The 26,261-nt window shown below is 36.4% G+C and overlaps 1 protein-coding gene across 1 annotated transcript in view; it reads left to right on the top strand.

Annotated features, from left to right (window-relative positions):
* The first annotated feature begins 2,981 nt into the window (after positions 1-2,981).
* Positions 2,982-26,261, top strand: part of LOC133531323 (unextended protein-like) — a 69,418-nt gene continuing 46,138 nt past the window's right edge. The window contains exon 1 of the mRNA XM_061869461.1: positions 2,982-3,373. Within this exon, the coding sequence (XP_061725445.1) occupies positions 3,015-3,373 (359 nt within the window). The 5' untranslated portion in view covers positions 2,982-3,014. The remainder of the gene's footprint in view (positions 3,374-26,261) is intronic.

The raw sequence follows: 26,261 nt of genomic DNA on the forward strand, positions 1-26,261 counted from the left end.
TATTTTACCATAAACAAGAGTTATAAAGCTACTTAGACGTTTCATGATCTGGTCCTGGCAGAATATCAGTGTCTCTCCCATAGGGTGAAGCGTAATACTGAGCCAGAACCCTTTTGTTTTGCTGCGACGCACACAACATTTCCTTTATGTATGGAACAGTATTATTTCAATGTATTTTTTTTTCTTTCTACTTCTATTTTGTATAAATGTGTATTTCTCTCGTATGATTTTGTATTATCTGTTTTTTTTTGTCATTTTATTAATTGCATTTCCTGTGTATAGTGGCAAACAAATAAACGGATTATCTATCTGTCTATCTATCATGAAATTCGATTTCGGAGTTGGCGCCTAGCCGAACCTTGTCGGGTTTCTAAACAAATAATCAGCGATAAATATTTACAACTCTGTGAAAACCCTTTACCGCATACTAAGCCAATATATGACGGATACGATATTCAACTCTATTGACAACTATTGAAGTTCAAATTTCAACAAATACTTTTATATTGCATGCGATTAAGAGGTTAAGAGAGATGAGTAGATACGTTGATACATATTTTACCTGTTAATTAATTATTACTTTGCGTAAACTAGACTCGTTGATTGCATTTACTATGAGATCAGGTCTACAAAACATCCGTCCAGTATCTTAAGCTACAGGATGTACTGAATTATCAGTACTTAAACCCATAACCCTACTTTCCGGTTAAGTCATAGTCGAGAAAAATGTTAATATTGAGGTAGATCACGTACAAATGTATAGTTAAAAGTGGAATTAATATTCCTCCGAGTTTTCTATTAAGAGAATCTCCCCTGGAAGTGTACAAGCGTTAAACTTAGATTCAGCAAGTATTTTCTAAAACATGTATTTTTTCCGCAAAGATATCCAGGACTTTTTTCTGTAGAATTTAATAAGCTTTAATGTCGCCTTACACTATATTTTCATAAAGAATGTAGATTTAGAGTAACGCGAATTTCTCCTGGATGGTACACATTTTCCAAGATGGCTGCGATTCCTCGAGGTCTCGAGATGTCAAATAGTCTGGGCATGAATAAGGGGCCTTTAATTTATATACATACTAAATTTCATGACTGTTCTAGAGATTTCGAGGTTGGTCTTAATCCGATTGTGCTATAAACATTATGTTGGCAGTTGTCTGTAGCGATGTAGGATTAGGCAGATTCTTTCAGATGTTACCGTCTCCCATGCAACACTAAAGGCTTTGATGGCTCTTTTCTTCAAGGTTTGAAGGTCGTATCGGTCCGGAAATCCCGCAGGCGACCGATCAGTCCACTTCAGCTGTCATCATCATCATTTTAGCCTCCAGACGCCCACTGCTGACCACAGGCCCCTCTTCGTCTACGCCACTTATCCCGGTCCTGGGCTAATCTCATCCAGAAGTGTCCAGCGATTTTTCGAATGTCGTCCACCCAATGAGCCAACGGACGCCAGGCGCTTCTTTCATCCGAAATCGGCCACCAATCCGTCAACATTTTGGTCCACTTGCCATTACTTCTGTGTGACTTGTATGTTGTCTTTTAGGTATATAGTGGTTAGATTTTATATGAGTATATAAAATAGCTGTGTGGCTTATTTCATGATTAACTAAACTAGGTTACTAAGTGTTACTCCAGAAATGTAATAGTACATTACGATACAAGTGCAAAAAATAGGAAGGCGATAAATTAAAACGACTGAAGGAAGTGTTTTAAATCGACACGAGTAGAGAATTACCTATTCGCACATTACAACGTTTACAGTACGTAATGGCACTCATGTACACAACACTGACCTAATACAATGAATCGAAGTCATATCTTGGCCGTTTGGAACATCGGTTACGTAGTTGTCATCATCGCTAAGGTCTGTTTTTTTATTCCGTAGACTAAAATGACGTTTCATATGTAAGACATGACATTTCTTAGTACCACATGAAATGTCATTTTAGTCTACGGAATAAAAAAAACAGAATATAGATTCTGCGGCAGTATTTTTAAACCACTTGTTATAAACCATATTTTTAGAAGTCACTTTCGCATATTTATAGAAAAGGAAAGAATTATAGCTTTGCGATCCTAAGATTCCTAAAGAAATAACGGTACTTTTTCTATGAAATGTCCATTTCGGGAGTAAACGGTTTCCACTAACTAAATCTTAACAAATCTCTTTGATTTTGATGTCGATCGCTATATCTAGGTCTTGCCCTAATGTATTGCAAATTTAGAAAAAAGGAAAACCTATAATCCTAGTTTTTCATTGTGGAAGTAACATACAAAAAAATCATGAAGACTGTAAAATATTTTTTAGAAGTGAAAATACATTTTCTCTTTTTGTCTGGAACAGTACGTAGAATACTTTCCTTTTAATAATCGTTGCAGTTCCACTTACGGAAGGTAGAGATAAGGAACGAAATCTTCATGTACCAAAAAGAGTCATCAAAAAACTTTAAATAGGTGGCGCTACAATACCTAGAGTACTTAAACAAAAAAATCAAATCATAGACAGCGCAATTCACTCCGTCAATAACGCCTAGGTTCTTAGCTACTCTAGCGCTACTCTGGAGAGATTTGGAACTATTATTTATAGCTGACAGCTGGACACTTTTGCAACAGTTCTACCATAAGAGATGCCACTCCTCTTAATTCCACACTCCATAGTTCCACTGGAATCGTAGAATAACTCAGAAATGTTTTTTTGACAGTTTGGCAATTTTCAAAACAAGTTTTTGGAAAAAAAAAAAACACCATCTTGTAGCCCTTGCCAATACTTTTAGCCAACGCCACAGCACCAGAGCGATGTCGCACTCTGAGCGAAATTTGGGGGCTGTACAGAACCGAAGCGAACAAACATTTTCAATGTTAAAATAAAGTGCTAATTTTTAAGCGGGAAACAACTTCAAACTGTTTAAAACTTATCAAACAAACCACGTGACAATCCGTTCATTCGTTCGGCGCAACATGTTGCCGTGCGTTTCCATTCGCTCTCTCATTCGGCCAGTGGCGACCGCGGCGTGATGGCGTGTCTTAGTTTATTACGGACTAGTGGTTTATTTTTATTGTTATTCTTAATAACAAACGCCTACGCGGTGTTCCAACCATGGATATTTGCAGTGAGTGTGAACAAAAGCAGTTGTGCCGAAGAAAAATGTGTTTTAAAGTTGAATTTGGAAGTTTCGAACGTGGATTCGTGGTCGTTAACCCGGGAGCCGGCGGTTCGCGGTGCGCTGTGCAATCCTACAATCACCAAGGATGTTTTAGATACTGAATTAATTGTTCAGAAGAATGATAGAATGTTTTTCTGTGCCAAAGTCGGCGAGCAGTGGCTTCACCAAGGAGTTGATTTATATTTGGACGGTGACGTCATAGGAATCAGGTATGTTGGTTACGCCCCGCGGATTTGCTTCGCTGGTTCTCAATCATAGCGTGAACTAAAATATATAACCCTTTCGCGTCAGGTAATAAGTTTGTTTTTGTTGTGGGTAGATAGACAAAACAAGTCTAAAACAGTAATCAAAGTTATATTTGACGAAATGTAATTTGCACCGATTCGATAAACATACAAGTTTAACACTTATTTATCATTTGCAACTTCATGTGTAATAAGGCTAGCGCTCAAAAGTTGATAATTTGCACAGTATCGGTATCAACGGTGGGTGGACGAAAATATTGACATTCAATGTAGGTACACATATTTGACTGATAAGCTGTACCTAAATAATTTTTATCTGGGCTACAAGCCCGAAATTAGAGTAAAAGAGACATTTTGTGAACTTTGATGTCGCGGTAGGCCCTCTGTACTGAACGAAATAATGCTAAAATAAACCGGTCGGTACATAAAAATGCGTTCGAAAATCATTCGAATTTTGAATTTGTAGAAATTGCTTTGAATGTAAAAAGATTGTTTGTACAGTTGACTTATGCTAATTATTTTTTTTGCGTCACAACCTCGTTATTCTAACATCGACCTTCATGTATGAGTCATAAGAGTTAATTTCATTATTCACGCGTCATTATACGGTCGCCGTATTCAAAGCGGTTTTTTGTGGTGTTATGTAATGTCTATGGTCTGGTGATTCCCATAAAATGTTTTTTTATTTCTCTTTGTTTGTCAAGAACTCCTGAAAACGTTGCATTTTACCCAAAAGAGGGGCACTGGCAAAGTATATACTTATTCAAATTTTGAGGCGTTTCCTCATGTTGGCTTGAATTTTGAATGATAAATATTTAATTTAATAGCATTCTTTGATTGTGATTTAGAAATACCTATAGTTAAACATAAGGAGACCTCACGTGTATTTTTCTATAATGAACGAAATTAAGAAAAAATATCTAAGTACTACATACTTTTTCTCGGTTTCAAAATACCGAGTATAAACAAGATTTGCTCTATGCAATACTATTTATCTTAAAATTAGGTCGAATGAAAAATAAAATAAGAATACACGTGAGGCTATGGGGTTAAGCCAAGAACCCCACAAAATGTCACCAAGGAGGAGGGGGGGTCAAAAAAATACCGCGAACACCGAAGTTCGGTAATTGCGGGCATCTTTCTCTTTTACTCCAATTAAGGCTTGATTAGAGTGTCGGAGAAAGATGACCGCAATTTGCGAACTTAGGTGATCGCGGTAGGCCCTCAGACTATAATTGCAATAAAATAATATAACAAAAAGATTCGGCGGGCTGTATGCTTGTTTGCCACTAAGATAGTGTCTCTATTGAAAAATGCTTTTTAAAAATTGGTTAAGTTACTTAATGAAACCAAAATAATGTAATTGGGTCATTCTCCAGATTTGTGCCTGCGTCTAAACTCCGTCAAACCATACTAAATCTATGAAAAGTTTGACGGAGTTGAGTCTGACCGCAGTCATATAATTTTAGAATGACCCAATTTTTGTTAATGATCATACATATACTACTTATTTTTCAAAAGTGTTTTTCAATAACAATACACGTCAACATCGCTTACCTTCTTTCTAAAAAAAAAAACGAATTTTATATTATATGGTACCTAGGTATTACCTTTTCTTAGTCATGTGTACTAAAGACAGACCAAGATAAGTTGGCAGCGATTTTGATAGCCCAGACGGTACAAGTGTCAAGTAAACGTCATAATTTCATAGAAATTTGACGTTTAAAATAACCTTTGCACTGTCTGGGTTGTCAAAATAGCTGCCAACTTATCTTGGTTTGACTCTACCAAAACCTTTTATTTACTCATGAATTGATAGCAAGTGTAAAACAAATAGTTTGAATACAGACAAATATTTGAGCCTTAAACACCATTTTAATATAATCTCCGCAAGTCATTTTTATTTGTATTTACCTGTGTAGATATTATGTTACACACATTGACATAATATATATCTAAAGACGGGCCTTACTGGCACTAAGAATCGTGCAGTCTAACGCCACTACGCGATTAGTTGATGAGCGCGCGTGCGATTGGTCGCACTAGTTGCGTTAGACTGCACTATTGGCACGAATTCGTGAGTGACACCACTGAACTAGCACCATTCTTAGTGCCCGTAAGGCCCGTCCTTAGATATGTCAAGGGTTATACACATGTATACACTTGCATAGTAATATGTATTAATTCGCCGTTAACACATTGTTTGCTACACTAATTATTTACACCGGCCGGCCGGTTTTTTTATTTGACGACCGGTTTGCCCTAGTGGGTAGTGACCCTGTCTACGAAGTTGATGGCCCCCGGGTTCAAATCCTGGTGATAAGCATGGATATTTGTTCCTGAGTCATGGGTGTTTTCTATGTATTTAAGTATTTATACATATTTATATATTATATATATCGTTGTCTAAGTAACCTCAACACAAGCCTTATTGAGCTTACTGTGGGACTGTCAATTTGTGTAATAATGTCCTATAATATTTATTTATTTATAAGTCCTTACATTTGCCACTCGTTCTTCTCGCCAACGGATTATACAAATGAACATGATTCAATGGAATAAATGATATGATATGATATGATATACATATTTAAGGTAAATTGGGATTATTCCGTAAAAGAAGTCCGACAGAAGATTCGGTTTTGGCTAGTTTCGGCTAAAATATCATGTTTTGGCCGTAGTTTCGGTTTCAGAATTCTGAGTAATGATAATCTGACAATCATTACAATATGACTTTCAATAATTATATCAAACAAAGGGTTCCGTATTTTTTATAATTAAATTATTTAAGCTTATGAAATTTTTCGTGAGGTCTCCAGCTCAGAGCCACAAGTAGTTAATTCTGGAAATCACTGTACTGTTACGCAATAATTGCAGTATGATTGGTCTGCGCGCGCCGCCCACGCGTCCGTTGGCAGATAACCAGACGCCGCACAGACGATGTTTACTTTTAGATTTTTACACGACCCCGTCATATTTTAGATTCCGAGTTATACTTTAGCTTATTATAAAACTAAATTAATTTTTAAGAAGCGACACGTCTGCAAACGATGCTTTTAAGCTAGAATAAAAACGTGGAAAAATTACTGCCTTGGTTGAGCCTTGAACTCATGGACTCTGGGTCGATACTCCAGCGCTCTGCCAACTGAGCCACCAGGACCTCATCCATAGCCAGCGAATCATTGCACCATACTGGTCTAGGGGATCCTAGTGATATTTACCGTAAGAGCTACACACTTCTTTAAGAGCAATTCCTAGCTGAGCAACTTTTCAAATCTCGAATTTTTGAAGCTATGTTTCTGTCGCGCTGCGGTGGGCGGGAGCCGGAGCTATCTAAGTGTGAGTGCGCGCACACAGACGCGAGACTCGTGCGCTCGCTCATTGCGCGCCGTTCCGTCGACATCGCCCGCGAGCCAGACGGAATTTATTCTGCGCTGCCCGACGCAAGTTGTTTTTGTTGTTACCACGTAATATTTAAATTATACTGTATCTATTACACCCTAATACCAAACACCCTACTAACTAAACTACCTGTACTAAATGTGTTTTACACCTATGATGACGAAATAATAAATGATTGATTGATATTAATTACCATATAGGTAAAAACTGCAAAAAAGAATGATGTCTCAGTTTCGGTTGTCGTCGTACAGTCAAGTGCAAAAATATGTATCGAAAGAATCGTCTCATAAATATGGTACTACGCTCTTATTACACTGGAATAAGATGCTATGGGACATATTTTTGAGTAAGATGTGTACACCCATATTTTTACACTTGACTGTACCTATCCGTATCAGTAAGTTGGGAGTGATCATGGTGTGTTGTGAAATTTTGTAAGTAGGTATAAATATTGCCAGTCCTTGTACACGTGCAGCCTGTGGGTTAACTATACTCAGAGGGCAATAAACGCCATGCGCGTTCAGTATAATAACATACTAAGGATGCTGTTGGGTCTTCCTAGGTACTGCAGCGCTTCTGGTATGTTTGCGGACTCACATATAGATAGTTTTCCGGCCATATTGCGGAAACGGACAGCTTCCATTATGCGCCGTGTACGGGAGAGCCCCAACAGCATCCTGAGTCTGGTGGCAAACAGGCTAGATTGCCCGATTGCTAGACACTGGCACAGTCTCCATATCCTTACATTTTAATTTTTAATTTTAATTGCAGTTATTTATAGTTTATAGGAAGCTTGACATTTTAATTTATTTTTGACTGCGCTTAATCCTTGTTTATAAAATCCATTTATTATTTTAATTTGATCAATGAAATGCTTAATCATGTAAATTTTAATGTCTAGTGTTTAAATCGATTTAAATTTTCGTTTTTATTTTAATTCTTTTTATAAATGTTATATGTATGGATCAATGTTGTCTGCAATAAATGATTTAATAATAATAATAAAAAATAATAATAATATACCTATGGATAAACTACAATCTATTTAACTTGTAGTACGATGGGGCTAAACTTGGGCCGCCTTATTGAAGAACGTATCGCAATGACAATCTTGGTAAAGTATGTTGGGGTAATGCCGGACAATTTTGGGACCAATTGAGAGAACTCGTGAAAAAATGTTTTTTCGAGATCTCAACACGTGACAGATTCTTGAAGTACGTAGCGAATCGTTAAATAATAAACGTAGATTCGGCCTGAATTTTGGTAATCTTCAATATAGAACGGTTTTAGTTTTGTACCTGTGTAAAGATGAGACATACTTTTTTTTTAGGGTAACGAGTGTTTTGCCATCAAAGGATTGGATGGTGAAAAAAAGTTGCTTCTAATGGAAAGAGAATAAGGTATCACAAAGAAATAGGTCCGGTGTCTACCCTTTTGTATCCGATCTTAACCCTGACCTGATACAAAAATTGGTAAAATTGTGGCTCTCAAACTTTGATACCTATGTCATAAGGCAATTTGATAAGTAAACAATGTGCTAAGAAACTTCTTATTGTAAGGTTTACCCGAAGTAATAAAAAAAACCCACTAAACTAGATACGTTGCGAAGTTTTGACAATTTAAGATTTCGTGAACTGTACAGGTTTAGGGAAAGTGTAAATGTATTGTTTATTGAATGGAATGTACTGGAAGATATTAAGTACTTAAGTAGGAGGGACAAAATAAAAAATAATCGTGCCCAGTCATTTTTAATGAAGGTCGCTAAAAAAATAAGAATCAAACTTAGAAATCAAAAAGACTAAGTAGTTCTTTAGAAAAGTCAAGGTCACTGAGAGCCCATCTTGAAGTATGGAAAATAATTAAAATTGCGATTTTGTTGGTTTAATTTTGTATATATATATATATATATATATATATATATATATATATATATATAGTTGATATACAATCTTTTTTTTTATAAAATGTAAGGATCGTATGTAAAGAGTAAAGTAAATATATAGGAACAGAGAGCCCTCTTGAAGCATTTTAAGGAAACTAATTTCGAAGCCCTATCTCTATTTTGTATCCGAAACTAGCAATGTATGTATGCGTGCACATCTACATATGCATCCGTATGTGTAGGTACTTTATTGCGAAAAATTGCTCATTTGCTATCTATTTTACTCGATTTTGGTATAAATTTCAACATGTATCATCATCCCTATACAATATAAATAGGTACTCTTTATTGCACACCTCAATAAAAGAAAACAATACAAAAGAAAACATACACATAAGCACAGGTAAACAACATGCGGTCTTATCGCTAAAAGGCAACCTTTGGGTTGCGGAAATTAAAAAAATTACATTGTCAGTAACCGTCGCGCTGGTAGTGGTAGCAGTAGGTAAATTGAAGAAAATTTAAAGTTTCATAATCACTGCTGTTTTTTTAAATAGGTAAAGATCTGATTGTTTCTGGTCTCTCGGTCTACAGCAGTGCTAGGTTTGTTAACACAATTACAAAAACAAACACAGTTTCATCACAATACTCAAAATAAATTACAGAGCGAAGATCGGATAGAAGGAAGAATTTTTCGCGAAATTTACCTTGCTCTCTGTGATTGCACATAGCACGAGCCCGACTCCCTGAGCGACGCGGGGACACTGACAGTCGAGGCGCAATGAAATGGCGTCTTACACAATGTTGCCAACATTAAAAAATAAAGCCAAATTAGGGGGAAATGAATGTCCTACGTTCTTCACCCGCATCCGGTATTTACCCAACATACTTACCTTAATCGTTGAACCGCCGCATTTCAAAATGGCCCTTATTTTGATATCGACTAGCCGTAATGTAATACGGCGGATTATACAATACGACTGCGATACTTATATATAAATCCCCTCGTCAATGTAATTTCATTAAATTTGCTATCTAGTGGCAAACATCAAAGTAGTTATCTTTTACTTGTGACGCACAAGTGTGAGCAATGTATAATACTATTCCCGAAATCCCGGTTCTTTAAAACAGTGCCGGTTCTGCAATCCCTAATAAGGATGTTATGCCCATCACTATTCGTTCTGTGTACGTATATTTAGAAACTGTCTCCGCCTCCAATTCGTGCGATAAGGACAACTGCAGCTCGGACCGAAATTCACTCGCAAAAAACTCAAAAATCGAGGTTTCGCTCTCGACTGTTTCCTCCTCCAAAACGCAACTAATCATTATGAAATTTTGGAAATTGCAAGAGGAAGAAATAATCTATGCCGCTATGTTTTGATTTTTTGGATATTTTTTGTCATATTTGTATACTGTGCCTTTTTATACAGCCAATTCAATTTAGCCGTTTTTGCGATTTTCGAGGCGCTATATCTTTCTTCAAAATAAAATATTCCAAAAAAGCAAAACATAGCGGCACAGATATTGATGATATTGATCTTATTTGAAAAAATCACTGCTCTAGGTTAAAAATCCAGGGAGGAATCAGTCGAGAGCGTTTGTATGGAAAAATCGCAACTAGGAATTCCTCTTAACGGCACCGCAGTTCTATGTCATATTTATTTAAGTCATATTAAATGAGATCAAATCGAACACAACAGGTTTTTAGGAGAACATTTCCATAATGTTCTTGTCATAACCGGTTTAGAACAATAAATACTGGTTTCTTCCTATGTCGGTGTTTTTCTTTAGGGGGCACACCACCAGGCCGGCCGGTCGTGTTGTCGCTCTCGTCGAATAAACCTGTTTATTTAGGTTCATCGTTTGCGTTCTTATGAAAGTTCGGAGTAAAACCGAAATATATAGGGAGCGTGCATGAACTGTAGGAGGCAGCACAGGAGCCGTCAGATTTTTGGCGCGAGGTGTAAATGTGACGTTTATTGTTCCGGTGTAGCCCACAAGATGGCAGAACCTACTATGCACAAGGAAACACCTGACGTGTAAATGTGCATGTTTATGGTTCCGATTCAGGCCACAAGATGGCAGACCCTCCAACGCGCACGGTCTCTATCGGGCAACGGCATTCCGCCAAATCTGACAGTTCCCCATGTAAACTAAAATGACCATAAACACAACAACCAAAAATTATAAAGCCAGGTGCAACGTGATTATCAGAATAAAGCAACATACAGGATATTAAATTAACTATAGGGTATTTGACTGTATTTGAAATAAAGCATCTCAACATTAATAGAGAAACGTAGACACTAGACAGCGGTTATTTTTAGACATTTCTATTTTATTAGAGTAGGTAACTTGACCGTGACGTTGTTTGCTAGTGTTCCATAGTAGCAAATCGTTTTGACAGTTCGAAAAAAGAAACTGAATTGACTATAGTCTAAAATCTCTAAGCAAAGAGTAAAGTAAGTATATAGTCCCTAAGAATGAACTTTTGACACTTGAGTATAGACGTAATTAGTGACGAGGCTAAGAATCGTGTGTCAAATTTAGCGATTAATTATGAATTGTTCGAATCGATTTTACTACAACAGATTTTTTCTTGTTATACGCCTATATATTTAGTATCACAAATCTTCTCAAATTAATAATTGTTATATACTAATTATGTATGACATAATATTTCCATAATTAATACAATATATTTATATTGCCTATTGATAACATAATCGATTTTTATCGACTTACGGAAATATTACGTGAATCGGAACAGCAGACATGGTCACAACACTAAATTAAAAAAAAAGACGTACACCGTATGTACAGAAAAAAACTATAAAAATTGTATAAGTAGGCAGGTTTTAGCGTAGTATTACTACTACAGATTATTTTATCAGTAATTAGGTAAATTGATTAGAGGCTTAAAATTCCTTATAAATCAGATTTATTACCGTCCGCTGTGGGTAAGTATAAAAAACTCGTTAGAATTCTGTGCGATAGCGTACTAATTACTGATAAATACATGGATGACTTTAAAAAAAATAGTGATATGATATTTTTAACGATTGTTATCGAGATTAACTTAGTTGTGAAATTATCATGCGATCGTCATGCGACAAATAGGCATGTATAGGTAGGTATGTACCAGTTTATGTAATCATATGGTATATGGTATATTAGGGATGCCATACGTCCCGTATGTACTTGTCCCGAAAATCAATACCGCTGTAATATAGCTAGGTCATAGGTCACAATCAACAAGTTTGTACAAAGTAATATGTCAGAAAAGCTCGTAAATATGTATTAGCCAGCAAATGACATGTCAATCGTTTACGCTCCGTAGAGAACGAAACGCACCTGCCACTGTCGCACTAATATGAAAGAGAGATGACTACGCTACGCTAGGGATCGTTAACGATTGGCATGTTGGCTACGCACCCTGGTAGGGAACATGGGGGCTCCTCTACACGATGGCCCATCGTACGCCAGTCTAAGGGACGCAGCTATGCAGTGGAATGAGATAGCAATATCACTTGCTCCCTCTAACGCATAAATGCGTCCCTTGGACTGGCCTACGCTGGGCCATCGTGTAGAGGAGCCCTGACAACACTCGAACGATCGGCCTCACCCTTCAATTACTTATGTTTCACGCTCATTGTTTCTCGAAATAACTGGTTCACTCTGGATGGATATCGACCCGTCTCGCTTAATGTTTGGGTGGTTCCCTTCTTGCTTAAATTACTATACGGCTATACGAAGTACTTATACAAATAGTACAAAGTGTACAAACTCTTCAATTCGCTAATAGAATTCTTTCTATGTTAACGGCACCAGTCATTCATGGGACATTTAAGAGAAAATTTGGAGTATTTTGATATTTTCTCGGCACTCATAAAATTTCTACCGCTTTATGCATTAAAAACTAAATGTCCTATTCGTCCTTTATGTTTTCATTATAATCAATGAAAGATACTGCAATTGGTTTCAATATTATTAACAAATAAAAACTATGTTTTTTTGCTCCAGTGATGTATGGCGCCATTAATTTAAAACAAAGAAATATCTATGAAACATCAATTTTAAGCGGCTCCATGGCTCTTGTTTATGGTAAAATGTTGCCAGTGTCTAAATAAATATTTATTTTACAGGATTTGTCTATACCATCTCATTACTGGTGACTGTTCCATTATAGGGGTGTTTACTATAGCTATTCCCACCAAGGTTTTACCACGAGTATAACAGGTGGATTTTTTTACTATTGGGAGCAACTGATTTTTAGGCGGAACCCTTCTTTGGATCAGTTTTTATTCCTTTTTTAGGTTTCCGTACCCACATGGTAACTCCGCTGTCAGTCCGCCTTGTCTGTCCGTCTGTCACCAGGCTGTACCTGATAAACCGTGATAGTTAGACAGTTGAAATTTTCACAGATGATGTATTTCTGTTCTGTCTCCGTAGCCTATGTACGCCTGCAACTCCAGTGGAGTTACATGCGTGTTGCCGACCCTTAATCCCCCCCCCCCCCCCCCCCCCCCCCCCCCCCCCCTCGTTGAGCTCTGGCAACCTTACTCACAGGCAGGAACACAACACTATGAGTAGGGTCTAGTGTTATTTGGCTGCTGTTTTCTGTAAGGTGGAGACCGTACTACTTAACACTTGCACGAGCTATCAAATCGCTGCCAACTTAGCTCGTTCTATTTCTATAATTATGGTACCTAGTTAACAAACAAAGACTACTAATTTAACCCTTATTTTGCCCATACCAATAACCAATACCCATTAATGTCACATTGTACACTTAGCAACTGTAATAACACATTGTAAAACACACTTTATTGCACTCAGATAAAGTCGTTTACCGCTTAAACGTCCATTGGTACAATACGTGGAACGCAAACGAGACACTATTTCGTTCAGTACCTATTGTGTTCATCATGAATTGTCTTTTTGAAGGAAAAACGAGGTATATTGTAAATTATGCAGGATTATTGGAAGGGTTTTCCTTCATTTATTAATAAATTCATGTTACTCTATTGTTGTTGTTTTTGTATAATTAGACGGGCCATTTGATAAGTTGTATACTTTTTTATTTGGTATTTTTTATGATCTCTGCTCTCTGGATCATACGAGTAGGTAATAGGAGAAAAAAAGTGTCCAATATTGTTATTTCCTTTCCGTTGCCATTTTTCATAAACTTACTAGGTAATTTTTTTTGTAGAAGTTTATTACACAAATTGACTAAGTCCCACGGTAAGTTCAATAAGGCTTGTGTTGTGGGTACTTAGAAAACGATATATTTATAATATATACATATTTATTAATACTTAAATACATAGAAAACATCCATGACTCAGAAACAAATATCCGTGCTCATCACAAGGATTTGAACCTGGGACCATCGGCTTCGTAGGCAGGGCACGTCACTACTCACTAGGTCAGACAGGTCGTCGAAACCGTTACTATTGGCACTATTGGCACTTTTGACAGCTTGAACCCAAAACGGCCCCACAATTAATGTCCTTGATTCGAGTCGAGTTCATAAATATGGATACATTTATTCACCTTAATCCATTGCAATAAGGTAAAAAAATGTGTAACTATTTATGAACTCTACTGTACTATTGCGAAATACTTGTCATAGTCATGATCATGAGTCAAAATACTCTTGAAAATTGAAATACTCATTAAGAAACATTGCACGCTACTCACAAACCGCCTAATGAAACATGTCTTGAACTTTCATCCTTATTCCTTTTCCCATTAAATTCAATTTCGAATACAGATATTAATGACATGCGTTCAATTGACGGTATCAGCTGCCAAAATTTTCCAAGTGATGACGTCACAATATGACGTCATTCGTATCGAGACGCTATGTCGGTCCCGCTCAGCTGACGCATACTGTCACTTTTAAAGAGGTTATTTTCGTTTTATTAATGTTTTTAACGACTGTTTTTAGTATATTTAGGAGTTTAAATGTGCCAAAGCGAAATGTTTCAGGATATTTACTTATATACTTACCGCTGTGGCGCGGCGACCCGAAGTGGATCTTGGCCTCCGACACCAAAGACCGCCATGCTTTTCTGGCCAAAGCCGTTTCTGTCCAGTCGACGGCGCCGAGTTCGCTAAGATCTTTTTGCACTTCGTCTCTCCAGCGGTACCTAGCTGGCAGGCAATAACTAGTTCACTCGGTATATAATGTATAGCGGGAACTCCGCTTAGCCAGTGGGGAGACACTAGAGCGTTCGGGCATTCTCGGCTCCGTTCGGCTCAGCATTGCTCCGAGCAATTATTACGATTGGCACAACTTGACGTCCCATTGCGTGCACAACAATAGATAAGACTTGAATTTTGACAACCCTAAATAGCCGAAAGGGATAGTGCCATACATTAGAAAGAGACAGCATGATTTGTCCCTGAATCGCTGTCAAACTTCGGTTTTGTAGGAAGTGTCATTTATGTACGGTAGTAGTATTATTTATTCTGTGGATTAGCGTGATTCACTGATGATGGCGGTGACTAGTAACCATGTATTATGGATGGCTTTACCCACGTGATAAAACAGTGTCCTGCCTACCTTCCCTATTAATTTAAATTTAGAATACTATGAGAATACTCCTTCCTTTTCCCTGTTTCTATTATCAAACGCAAATACGAGTACAATGTCATTTACGGCTTTATTAGATAACATACAAAATACAAGATATATATCCAATATACAGTGTGTAAATCATATAAATTAAACCATATATAGAATTCATCGGTGTCATCATTAACTAAGACGTTTTTTAAGTTACATTAATTATGACCATCAAAAGAGAGGTATGGGCATTGTGAATGTCATCTCGCTTTGTGTGGTAGGGCACAGCCAGTGGATGTCATTCCAGATCTAGAGCAGAGCCCAACTGGAAAGTACCTCCACCTTACAGAAAACAGCAGCCAAATAACACTAGACCCTACTCATAGTGTTGTGTTCCTGCCGGTGAGTAAGGTTGCTAGAGCTCAATGAGGGGGGGGCGGGTTTAGGGTCAGCAACGCGCATGTAACTCCTCTGGAGTTGCAGGCGTACATAGGCTACGGAGGCTGCTTACCATCAGGCGGGCCGTATGCTTGTTTGCCACCGCCGTAGTATAAAAAAAAATGACCCCGTAATTATTTTTTGGAAACTTACCGAGAAGCAATGTACTGCAAACATTACGTGATAAAACATAAAAGATTAAATATTCACCCGTATGTATTGGATTTACGTACTGGATGAGAATTGTGAAATTGTTTTTGTTGTGTCATCTTATCCAGTCAAGTGTTTATCTCAGAACTCATTGATCTTCATCTCACACAAATGATTGACATATCCAGATGCTATCTTGCTTGAATTCCTAAAAAGTGCACCTATTTATAGACACGTTCATATGTATAGGTACTGTAAAAGCCCAAAGTACTTATAGTAAAAACTAAGATTAGATATTCACAAACCCGTATTGATAAAAGGACGAATTTGTGGTTTTTACGGACGTTGACTCGGTAAATCTAAGTGTTACTTTTTAATAATCAGTACAATTTGGTCTTAAAATAATAAAAAGGAATCCTTGTATTCAGCATGCAAGCAACCCCAACCCAACCCCAAAGGGTAAAACGAGACCCTATTTCTAAGACTCCGCTGTCCGTCCGTCCGTCTGTCATCAGGCTGTACCTCATGAATCGTGATAGACCTAGACAGTTGAAATTTTCACAGATGATATATTTTTCTTGACGCTATAACAACAAATACTAAAGAGTACGGTACCCTCGGTGGGCGAGTCCGACTTTTATATTTATTTACGTAGTAAAATGTTCTAAAGTAGTACTATATTCCTGCAGGGCAATCGCAGACTGCATGTTGTCATTCAAAACAAAGACCATTCATACAACTATCTCAATCTAGTTATAAAAAAAAAAAAAATGTATATTCTATTTCCGATTTTGATATTTTTATTTAAAGACAATAATATTAAAATTATTTGAATACATAAAGCGACTCCAGCATGCACTCGCTATTCATTTTGACTTTTATACAATGATCAACTTACGAAAACGTCATTTAACCATATAGTATTCAACGTTTTGAAATGTCCACTTTTTATTATATCTAGAAATATCGATTTTTTGTAGGTTATTAGGCCCCCCATGAAGTCGGACGTATATTCATAAAATATATATCAAAATAATTGTTGTAGTTTCTAGTTTATGACGACGACGGCATCACAAAATATAACAGGAATATTGAGAAAGTGTAAATTAAAAACACGCAACGTCATCGGGAGTCACCTTACTTTGTCATGGAATTTATTACATTCGATCCTTTTTTGTAGAAGTGGCAAAATCCACTGAAAATATTGGTTCCACTGTGCGCAGACATCGATTTGTTTACCTACATGAAAGGCGAAGCTTTATTCGTTTCTGCGAAGTGCAAACGTATATCGACATACGGGCCAAGGTGAAGTCTATATGTATGTGTTTACACATCCATTGTTAGGACTAGCTTTCAAACGATATCCACGGAATTCAGTTTTTCTGTCTCAAAAATACAGTCAGTAGCTATTTAGCCTATTTATCAGTAAAGATACACGCGAAAACCGCCTAGTTTTCGCGAGATATTATCTATTTTCCAAATCTCTACGCGAACATGCGATCGTCGATTGGAAAACAAGTAAGTTTTTATTTAAATTTACCACTTAAACTGTAGATACATACTATTGAAAGTCACGTACAGCCATCAGATACATCGGAGCGGCCAATGTGCTCAAAATATCTGAACAATTGAAGATCCACTTGAACGTTTTGAGAATATTCTTTATTAGCACACCTCAGTAAAAAGATACAAAAGAAAAGAAACAATTGATTATGCAGACAATAAGCGGTCTTATCGCTAAAGAGCAATTTCTTCGGAAACGGAGAAATTAATCGAAAAAGTAGGTGTGTAACAGAGTCATTGTTGAGATATTTGTGAACATCCTGCCGCTTCGATATATCAGATGGCTACCGGAACACCTTCAAGTCTTGTCAGCTTTGTTTACCTACCAAACGTATGAAAGGCGAGCTTGAACCATTTCGCGAACGTACAGGCCAAGGCAACGTAATGTAAACACATGTCCATTGTTAGCTTCCGGACTTTATGAGATGGTACGCTTGCTACCGATGTAGCACAGAATAAGTAGGTATTTGTAGCCGCCGTGCATGTCACGACGTTACGAATAAAATTTAGATTAAGTAGTATTAACTATGATTATATTATAGGACATTAATACTTACTTACTGCTGTGGCGCAGCGACCCGAAGTGGATTTTGGCCTCCGACACCAAAGACCGCAATGCTTCTCTGTCCAAAACCGTTTCGGTCCAGTCGCCGGCGCCGAGTTCGCTAAGGTCTTTTGCACTTCGTCAAAAGGAAGGACATTCCTACACAAATTGACTAAAAACCACATTAAGCTCAATAAGGCTTGTGTTGAGGGTACTTAGACAACGATATATATAATTTATAAATAATTAATTACATAGAAAACACCCATGACTCGGAAACAAATATCCGTGCTCATCACACGAATAAATGCCCTTACCAGGATTTAAACCTGGGACCATTAGGCAGGGTCACTACCCACAGGGCCAGAACGGTCATCAAAGAAAGTACCTGTTAAAGTCTAAGTCTTCTTCCTAGCGTTTGTCCCGGCTTATTGCCACGATTCATGGGAGCCGGGGGTCCGCTTGGCAACTAATCCTGAGAATCGGCGTAGATTAGATTAGATTAGATTTATTTATTTCTTAAAGAAAAAGACACAGTATTTTACACAAAAGGATAAAACAAAGGCTTTCACTAAAAGATCGTCAACTTAACATTAAAACAAAACATATAAAATTAATAAATAAAGAAATGTCACGACAAAAAAGAAAATGTCAATGTATACATAGCTAGGGACAACCTAGGTATTGTCGAAATGTCAAAAAGAATTAAAAAACAAACATATTTACAAAAACACTAAGTTATAAATAACTTTATCTGTAAAATAATTTAAATGAAAATTTAATGAAAATATATTATATGTCAACGATCTTAATTGCTAAAAATATTAATACAATGTCAATTCATATTAAATTAAATTAAATGTCACAGTTATAAAACAGGTTCATAAATAAATTTAAAATAAATACATAATAAATTATATTGTAGGTACTAATTAAGTAGTATTGACATAATCTTTCAAAAAATATTACCTACTGGTTTATAAGAGCAACTTCCCTAAACGGTAAGACAAGTGCAAAATGATGTTGATGGTATGGAGGTAATGGAGGGTAATCTTCTAATTTTCGGGGGTCCTTGCGGATACACTTCGACCCATAGGGATCTTTTGTGTAGAAATGGAGGGTAAAGAAAGATAGATCCCACCAAAAATATTTTCATGTAAAATGTAGCCAAGACGAAACCATAAGGCTCGCACTGGCAAAAAGTTATCAGATCTCATGAAGGCTTATCTACAATCTACAAACTCTACACCTTAATCAAAATATGTGGCTTGGCCGTTTCGTTATTACAAGAATTTATTGTATAACGGAAAAGGTATGACCAGTGTATACTCGTACATTTTAATTCATTTATTTGAGAAAATTGTGACAATATTGTTATTATTCCTAACTCTATATTCAGTATTGACGTAGAAATTATCAATTTTATTTATTGCAATTAATGGATTCATTCGTTTTTACAATTATTATATTTTTGTTATATTTAAAATTGATTAATGCATGTTAGACACTAAGTAATATAACGCCAATTAGCACGTAAGGTTTAGCTGTTAGTGCTGATTGATTGAAATAATTAAATAAATAAATTTTTCATGTTACGCCAATTGATAGTACCGAAACGTCCAAACCACATATTTTGATGTGCGATACAAACAAATGAATATAAATTCAAAGATAAAAAAAATTGTCGATTCAATGTATGCAACCACATTGACATTCAAAGATTCAAAGAATTTATTTGCATAGAACACAGTAATATAAAGGTCTTACAAGATAAAAGAAAATCCGTGCATTCAGTCTGCATGCAGGCGTGCAAATATTTAAAAAAAAACAGGTAATATATATAAAAATAGAAAATAATTTCAAAATATCAAATTTACACAATGTCAAGTAAAATAATAATCGAGGGTCGAAGTTAAACAAAATGTCAAAGTTATAATGAATAAAATAGAATTTACAATATTTCCTGAATATGAATGTCAATTATCAACTAGAAATTTCAGCAGCATGTCAGTTGTGATCTAAATATTTTTGTACACTATAGAAACAATTATCAAGAAGCCAAGAAGTCAGTTTATTTTTAAATCTATTTCCTTTCAATAATTTGATGTCATTAGGTAATCGATTATATATTACTATACACATGTTATATACATTTTTTTTGTAAATAATTTTATAAGCTATTTAGCAAATTCATAATATTTGGTCGGGTCTGTCTGTGTATCACTTCCCCACGTTTTTTGAAAAAAGGTCTATTGTTATTTACAAACATACATATTTCTTTTATGTATAAGCAGGGTAAGGGGAGTATCTGCAATTGTTTGAACAGTGGAAAGCAAGAGTCTTCAGGCCAGGCGTTACAGATAGCCCGAACACATTTTTTCTGAATAATGAATGCTCTTTCAACATCGACAGAATTACCCCACATAATCAAGCCGTAGTGAAGGACTGAAGACACATATCCGTGATAAGCCGCCAAAGCTGCTTCCACAGATATTGTGTTTCTCAATCTTCGTAGAGCAAACACAAATCTGTTCAGTCTAACACAAATTTGCTCGATGTGGTCTTTCCAGTGTAAATGGTCATCATTTACTCCATATAGGTACTTATTGTGGTATTTGCAGCGGGAAGCCCCCCCCCCCTAGTTCACTGGCTAGCTACACCCTTGTACGGTCAGCTGCAAAAATATGTATCGAGAGAATCGTCTCAAAAATATGGTACTACGCTCTTATTACACTGGAATAAGATGCTATGGCACATATTTTTGAGTAAGATGTGTACACCCATATTTTTACACTTGACTGTATATACGTACGTATAGCGTCGCTGTCGCCTAGTGCCCATAACAAATGAAGTCGGACCTCTGGATAATCTTCCAAAGTTGTGCGCGCGGGAGTGATTCATTAGTGTGATTAGTAATTATGCAATCATCACTGAAAACTGCTATTTACAATTATGACTAATTCGTGTTCATAAGCAAGATTAACTTATCTACACGTGAATTCCTCACAAATCAGTTTTTGTCGGTCCGGGGATCAAAGGAGTTTTATGTTCGATAATTCGCTGTGCGTGGTGCGTGTGCGCATCACTCATGATAAGGTTTGATTTATGATAAACAGCAGTTGATTTTATCGAGACAGCCTTAATTGAATTTATAGGCTTGTGTTTTAGTGTACAATCTGTTATTTAGATTGGATGGGACTCAAAGGGAAATTATCTTCTATACAAAAATAGAAAACGTTTTTCACTTCTAAATATTTTCTATTCCCCATGATTTTTAGTATGTTATTGACAATGAAAAACTAGTTTTATAGGTTTTCCTTGAAAACAATTTTTTTTCTTCAATAAAGCGAAACCTATGAACCTAGAATATATTATGCTGAAGCGATCGACATCAAAATAAAAGTGATGAAAGATTTAGTTAGTGGAAAACGTTTTCTCCCGAAATGGAATTTCATAGAAAAATTACCTGTATCTTTTCTGAACTTTCTCGATATTATTGGAATGTAAAAAGGTAACACGGTGCCCACACATTGCACCCGTACCTACTCAAGAACGCTACGGACAAGGCTTTGAAACAATGTTAGCAAGCTTTTTGGCTTTTAAAAGTCTTTGGTGATTCGGAGAATAAATCCAAGCATTTGGTTAGCTTATCTTCTGATGTACTCGTAATAATATTTAAAGTTTAAGTGTTCATCAAACCAAATACCGAGATCTTTAGCTAACTCTCTGGGTGAAAGTTTCTGACCGGCTATAATTTCTGTTTTTTTCTTCGAAAAAGTTATCGCGAAGCATATATCAACATTTAGAACCATACGATTATCAACGCACCAGTTCGATAAAACATTCAAGTCGTCCTGCGGCAGTAAACAGTCAAGACAATATATCTTTTTAATTCCGCTTTTATAATGGATAGGTCATTTTCTATCCATTTAGCTAAATTTTGTTATAATACTCAACATGTGTCAAGTACCCAATTTTCAACCGATTCTCGTCAAATTTTAGGAGCAGTTTCGATGATTAAGTAAATAGATGTTTTGTCCATTCAGTATTTCGGTTTTTCTTCAAAATGGCGGAGCCATACTTTTCTTCAGTTGTAAGCTATGCTCGCGAGGCTACATCACAGAATAACTAATAGTACTACCAGCTACAGCTCACAGAGCCACTTGTTTAATCTATATTGAACACAACCTGTATTTATGTTAAATTTACACATGATTAAAACAGTACTATAATCTCTTTTAAACACAACAAGACTTGGCATTATAAATCATTCCCTAACAGTAAGTAAATACTCGAAAGGCGAATGTAAACACACGATTTTGTTAAATATACCTATGTACACAATGGTGATCAAACAAAGATCTTCTATGTATACATATGTAACTAAATCGTGTTTATTTTGATTGAATGCCTAGAATATATCCTTATATAAATATGTGTTATTTCGAGATAGATATACTTATAGAATTGCGATAAACGCATGCGTTAACGGAATGTATAAGAAAATTACAACGCGCTAACCGCGTAAAACTAGTGTCATTAGATGGTCTATGTAAAATGTAATTTTTCTTGCATTCCGTTGATCTGATGCATTCAACGCTGCGTTCATCGCATAAAACAACCGCACGCTTAAAGTTCAAGATACATTATGTTGTTTACTGTAAAGTGCTCCTAGTTCTTAGGATTTGACATTTTCAAAATTTTCCGGGTTTCTAATTTATTGTACCTATAATGCACCTTAGAGATATGAATTTCTCCGGGACTATTCAATTATGCTAATTCTCAATTGGGTAGTTCTTAAGGTCCTCTATCGTTTGCCTTAATTTGATCCATACCTACTGAAAGCAACACCTTGTATGGGATTTATACGAAGATACAAATAAAATAAGTATTGCACACTTTAATAAAAAACAACACGGAGAGAAAACAGCAACAGAAGAGGTATCGCAAAAAAGCGATCTCTTCCAGACAACCTTTAGGTACTAGGTAAGGGCGTGCTCCCGGTACTAAGATTGTATGGCAAGAACCGGGAATTCCCGGTTCTGGTACTGTATTTGTATAGAAAACCCTATTAGATAGAGGTACCTAGCGGAAATCCATAAATTTATCCAATGTCAGTTGTTGTTGCTTCACAAGCTCGCGCCACGCCTTCCTCTCTTCAGCTCGCCTTCTGGCCTCGCTCCAGCTCAATAATAACCCGACCGCTCGTAGCTCTCTTAGGACGGACCGGAGCCACGGCTTCCGTCCGGCGGTTTCCAAGCGAAAGCTATGGTAGCGTTATTCGTTTCCCCTCTTCGAATAGTATGTCCTACCCATCTCCATTTCCGTGTCGCGATATCTTCGTCAATGGGTGTTTGCCGGCATATACTCTATAGGTCTTCATTTCGAATGGTTTTTGGCCAGAAAACGCGAAGGATCGACCTGGAGGGACTTGTTGACGAAGAGTCCAACAAGTCAACAAGTACAATGTTAGTAGGTGTTGCAAATCCAATGAAATAAATCTATCACTAAGTACATACAAAACAAACAATCTATCATGCAAATTAAAAAAAATAAAATAAAGGAAGATCTTAAGGGAATAGCATTTAATTTTCTGTTAACATAGATTTTAGCTTATCTCCGATTTATCGAGAATCTACTATTATGAAGGTAACTAAAGTGCCAGAAGACAAACTTCTACAAAATTGATTCCCGGCAAAATGCCACCAACCAAGGTTGGTTAATGAAATGGGCAGGAACCTATTAATTCGGTCACGCGAGCTTAGCACCATAATAAATTTAATGCTTAGAGCATATTCACATTGCCCGATCCGACATCGGATGTCGGATGGAAGTAAAAAGTAAGCCGTTATGCGTTTTTATTTATTTATTTAAACTTTATTGCACACGTAAAGAAAAATGTACAAATGGCGAACTTAATGCCAAAAGGCATTCTCTACCAGTCAACCATTGTTTTTCTGTTTTCATTTAATACATCAATTATTACTAAAAATTATAAATAACGCAAAAAAAGACGGACTTGACGCCATATGGCACTCTCCTGTAGAGCATTGCCCCATAATGTCCCCTCCTCAGATCATAGATGGCCCCCGCCCCCTCCCTAGCTACGGCCTTGGCGAAAGGTCGTACTTCCATACAAATGTAGAATTTAGTCCCTTTTTCTACTAACAAATTGTATTGGAGTGCGAGATTATAAAATAATAATAGGTATAGGTTTCTTTACTTCACCAACTTGTAAAGGCTCTCTTTATTTGCCAAAAACGGATGAGAAAGTTGCATTTTATCCACAAGGTGCAAATTTTGAGGTAATTCCTTATGTTGGCTAGTGGAATTTGCCTTTTAAGTGATGACTTTAAATGGTAAATGCCTATATTTATATAGTTATCATTTTCCCCAGGTTGGTGTGGTGAAAAATGTTGTGCTGAACTCAGTAGCAATTTGCTACCAGCAAAGTTTATTTAACCCTCATCCTCGCAACGCTCAATATTCCACTTTCCAAACTCACTATGCTCGTGATTCAATTTTGGAATCTTTTGCTCGCTCGGATATCAATACTAGCTCTAAGAGTTTAACAACAACTTTGCCCCTTGTAACACAAATATAGCTTGTGTCATCCACGATGACGCGCAGATTTGTCAAATCTAACCTTTATTAACATGGGAATACGCGTCAAGGTATGCGTCAACGTGAATGACACGATCTATATATAGTTATTATAGGTTAAGTTGCAAGTGTTCTATCTATGTCAAGTGATCTCTTTCTTTACTTACCTATATTTAATTACACTTGAAATGAATTGCTACGTTACCCCATATTTATTTCACAATCGAGATATTCTTTTTCAAGCTTTTCTCAAGTGATGAAAATTGTGCCATCATCATCATCATTCGCTTGCCCTTATCCCATTCATTTGGGGTCGGCGCAGAAAAATCAATGAAAGGTAAAAACCATACTAAATAAATACATATTATAGGACATTATTACACAAATTGACTAAGTCCCACAGTAAGCTCAATAAGGCTCAATTGAGGGTACTTAGACAACAATATATATAATATATAAATACTTAAATACATAGAAAACACCCATGACTCAGGAACAAATATCGAATAAATGCCCTTACCAGAATTTGAACCCGGGAACATTGGCTTCGTAGGCAGGGTCACTACCCACTAGGCCAGACCGGTTGTCTAAATAGCGAAATAAATAAATATTTAAATAAATATTATAGGACATTATTTCAAAAATTGAATAAGTCCCACAGTAACCTCAGTAAGGCTTGTGTTGAGGGTACTTAGACAACGATATATAAAATATATTCATATTTATAAATACTTACATAGAAAAACCCATGACTCGGGAACAAATATCCTTGCTCATAACACGAATAATTGCCCTTACCAGGATTCGAACGGGGGACCATCGGCTTCATAGGCAGGGTCACTACCCACTAGGCCAGACAGGTCGTCAAAAAATAAATATAAATGCAAATTTGCAATTGATAACATAACGGTGATTCTATATAATGCTACCCATTTGCATTGATCTTGAGAGGCTTGCGTATGAAAATGAATATAGCGCCAGATACCTACCTAAGTATCAGTAAGAATTAGATACGTTCATTAAGTATTAATGATGAAGACATGCCTTTATACATAAAACGTGTTATTAGCTTATTAGTTACATAGTTTTACGCATACGCAGTAAACAATGTATGTAGATATATTATGTAGTGATTTATTTAAGCAAGTCACTATTGTAGGAAACCAAGAAAAACACTAAATAATAAAAGGTAATTGTTTTTATAAGTACTAATCATATGATGATATAATTACTCAAAACTTACATTAAAATTTACGTAGCCACCATTTCCCGCGCTTTTCCAAGCGCCATTTTTTTTCAATCGCTCATAAAGTCAGGCAGCGGCGCTCGGCATTCAGCCAGTAGACAATGTGACGTAAGGTTTATTTTCAGAACCGGCTCATTCCGACCGGTAAATACCGGTTTTTATAATTGTGTCAGTTCAAGTTCAGACGAAACTAATGGGTTTCGTTAACTATGTTGTTGTGTTGGCTAAACTGAATGTGTAGCAATTTGTTTTGTGTTTGGGACAATCAATGGGTCTATTTTTATAGTCGAATCAAGCTAACCAGAGTTACAGTACCCGTTTTTGTATGAACGTGTATAGAGTAAACTATATAGGTTAGTTTGTAGGTTGCATATTTTACTAATGATATACAAATATATGATAAATACTGCAATGAAATACTGTGAATTACAATACGAGACTCAGCATATT

Source organism: Cydia pomonella, chromosome 25, assembly GCF_033807575.1.
Source record: "Cydia pomonella isolate Wapato2018A chromosome 25, ilCydPomo1, whole genome shotgun sequence".
NCBI lineage: Eukaryota > Metazoa > Arthropoda > Insecta > Lepidoptera > Tortricidae > Cydia > Cydia pomonella.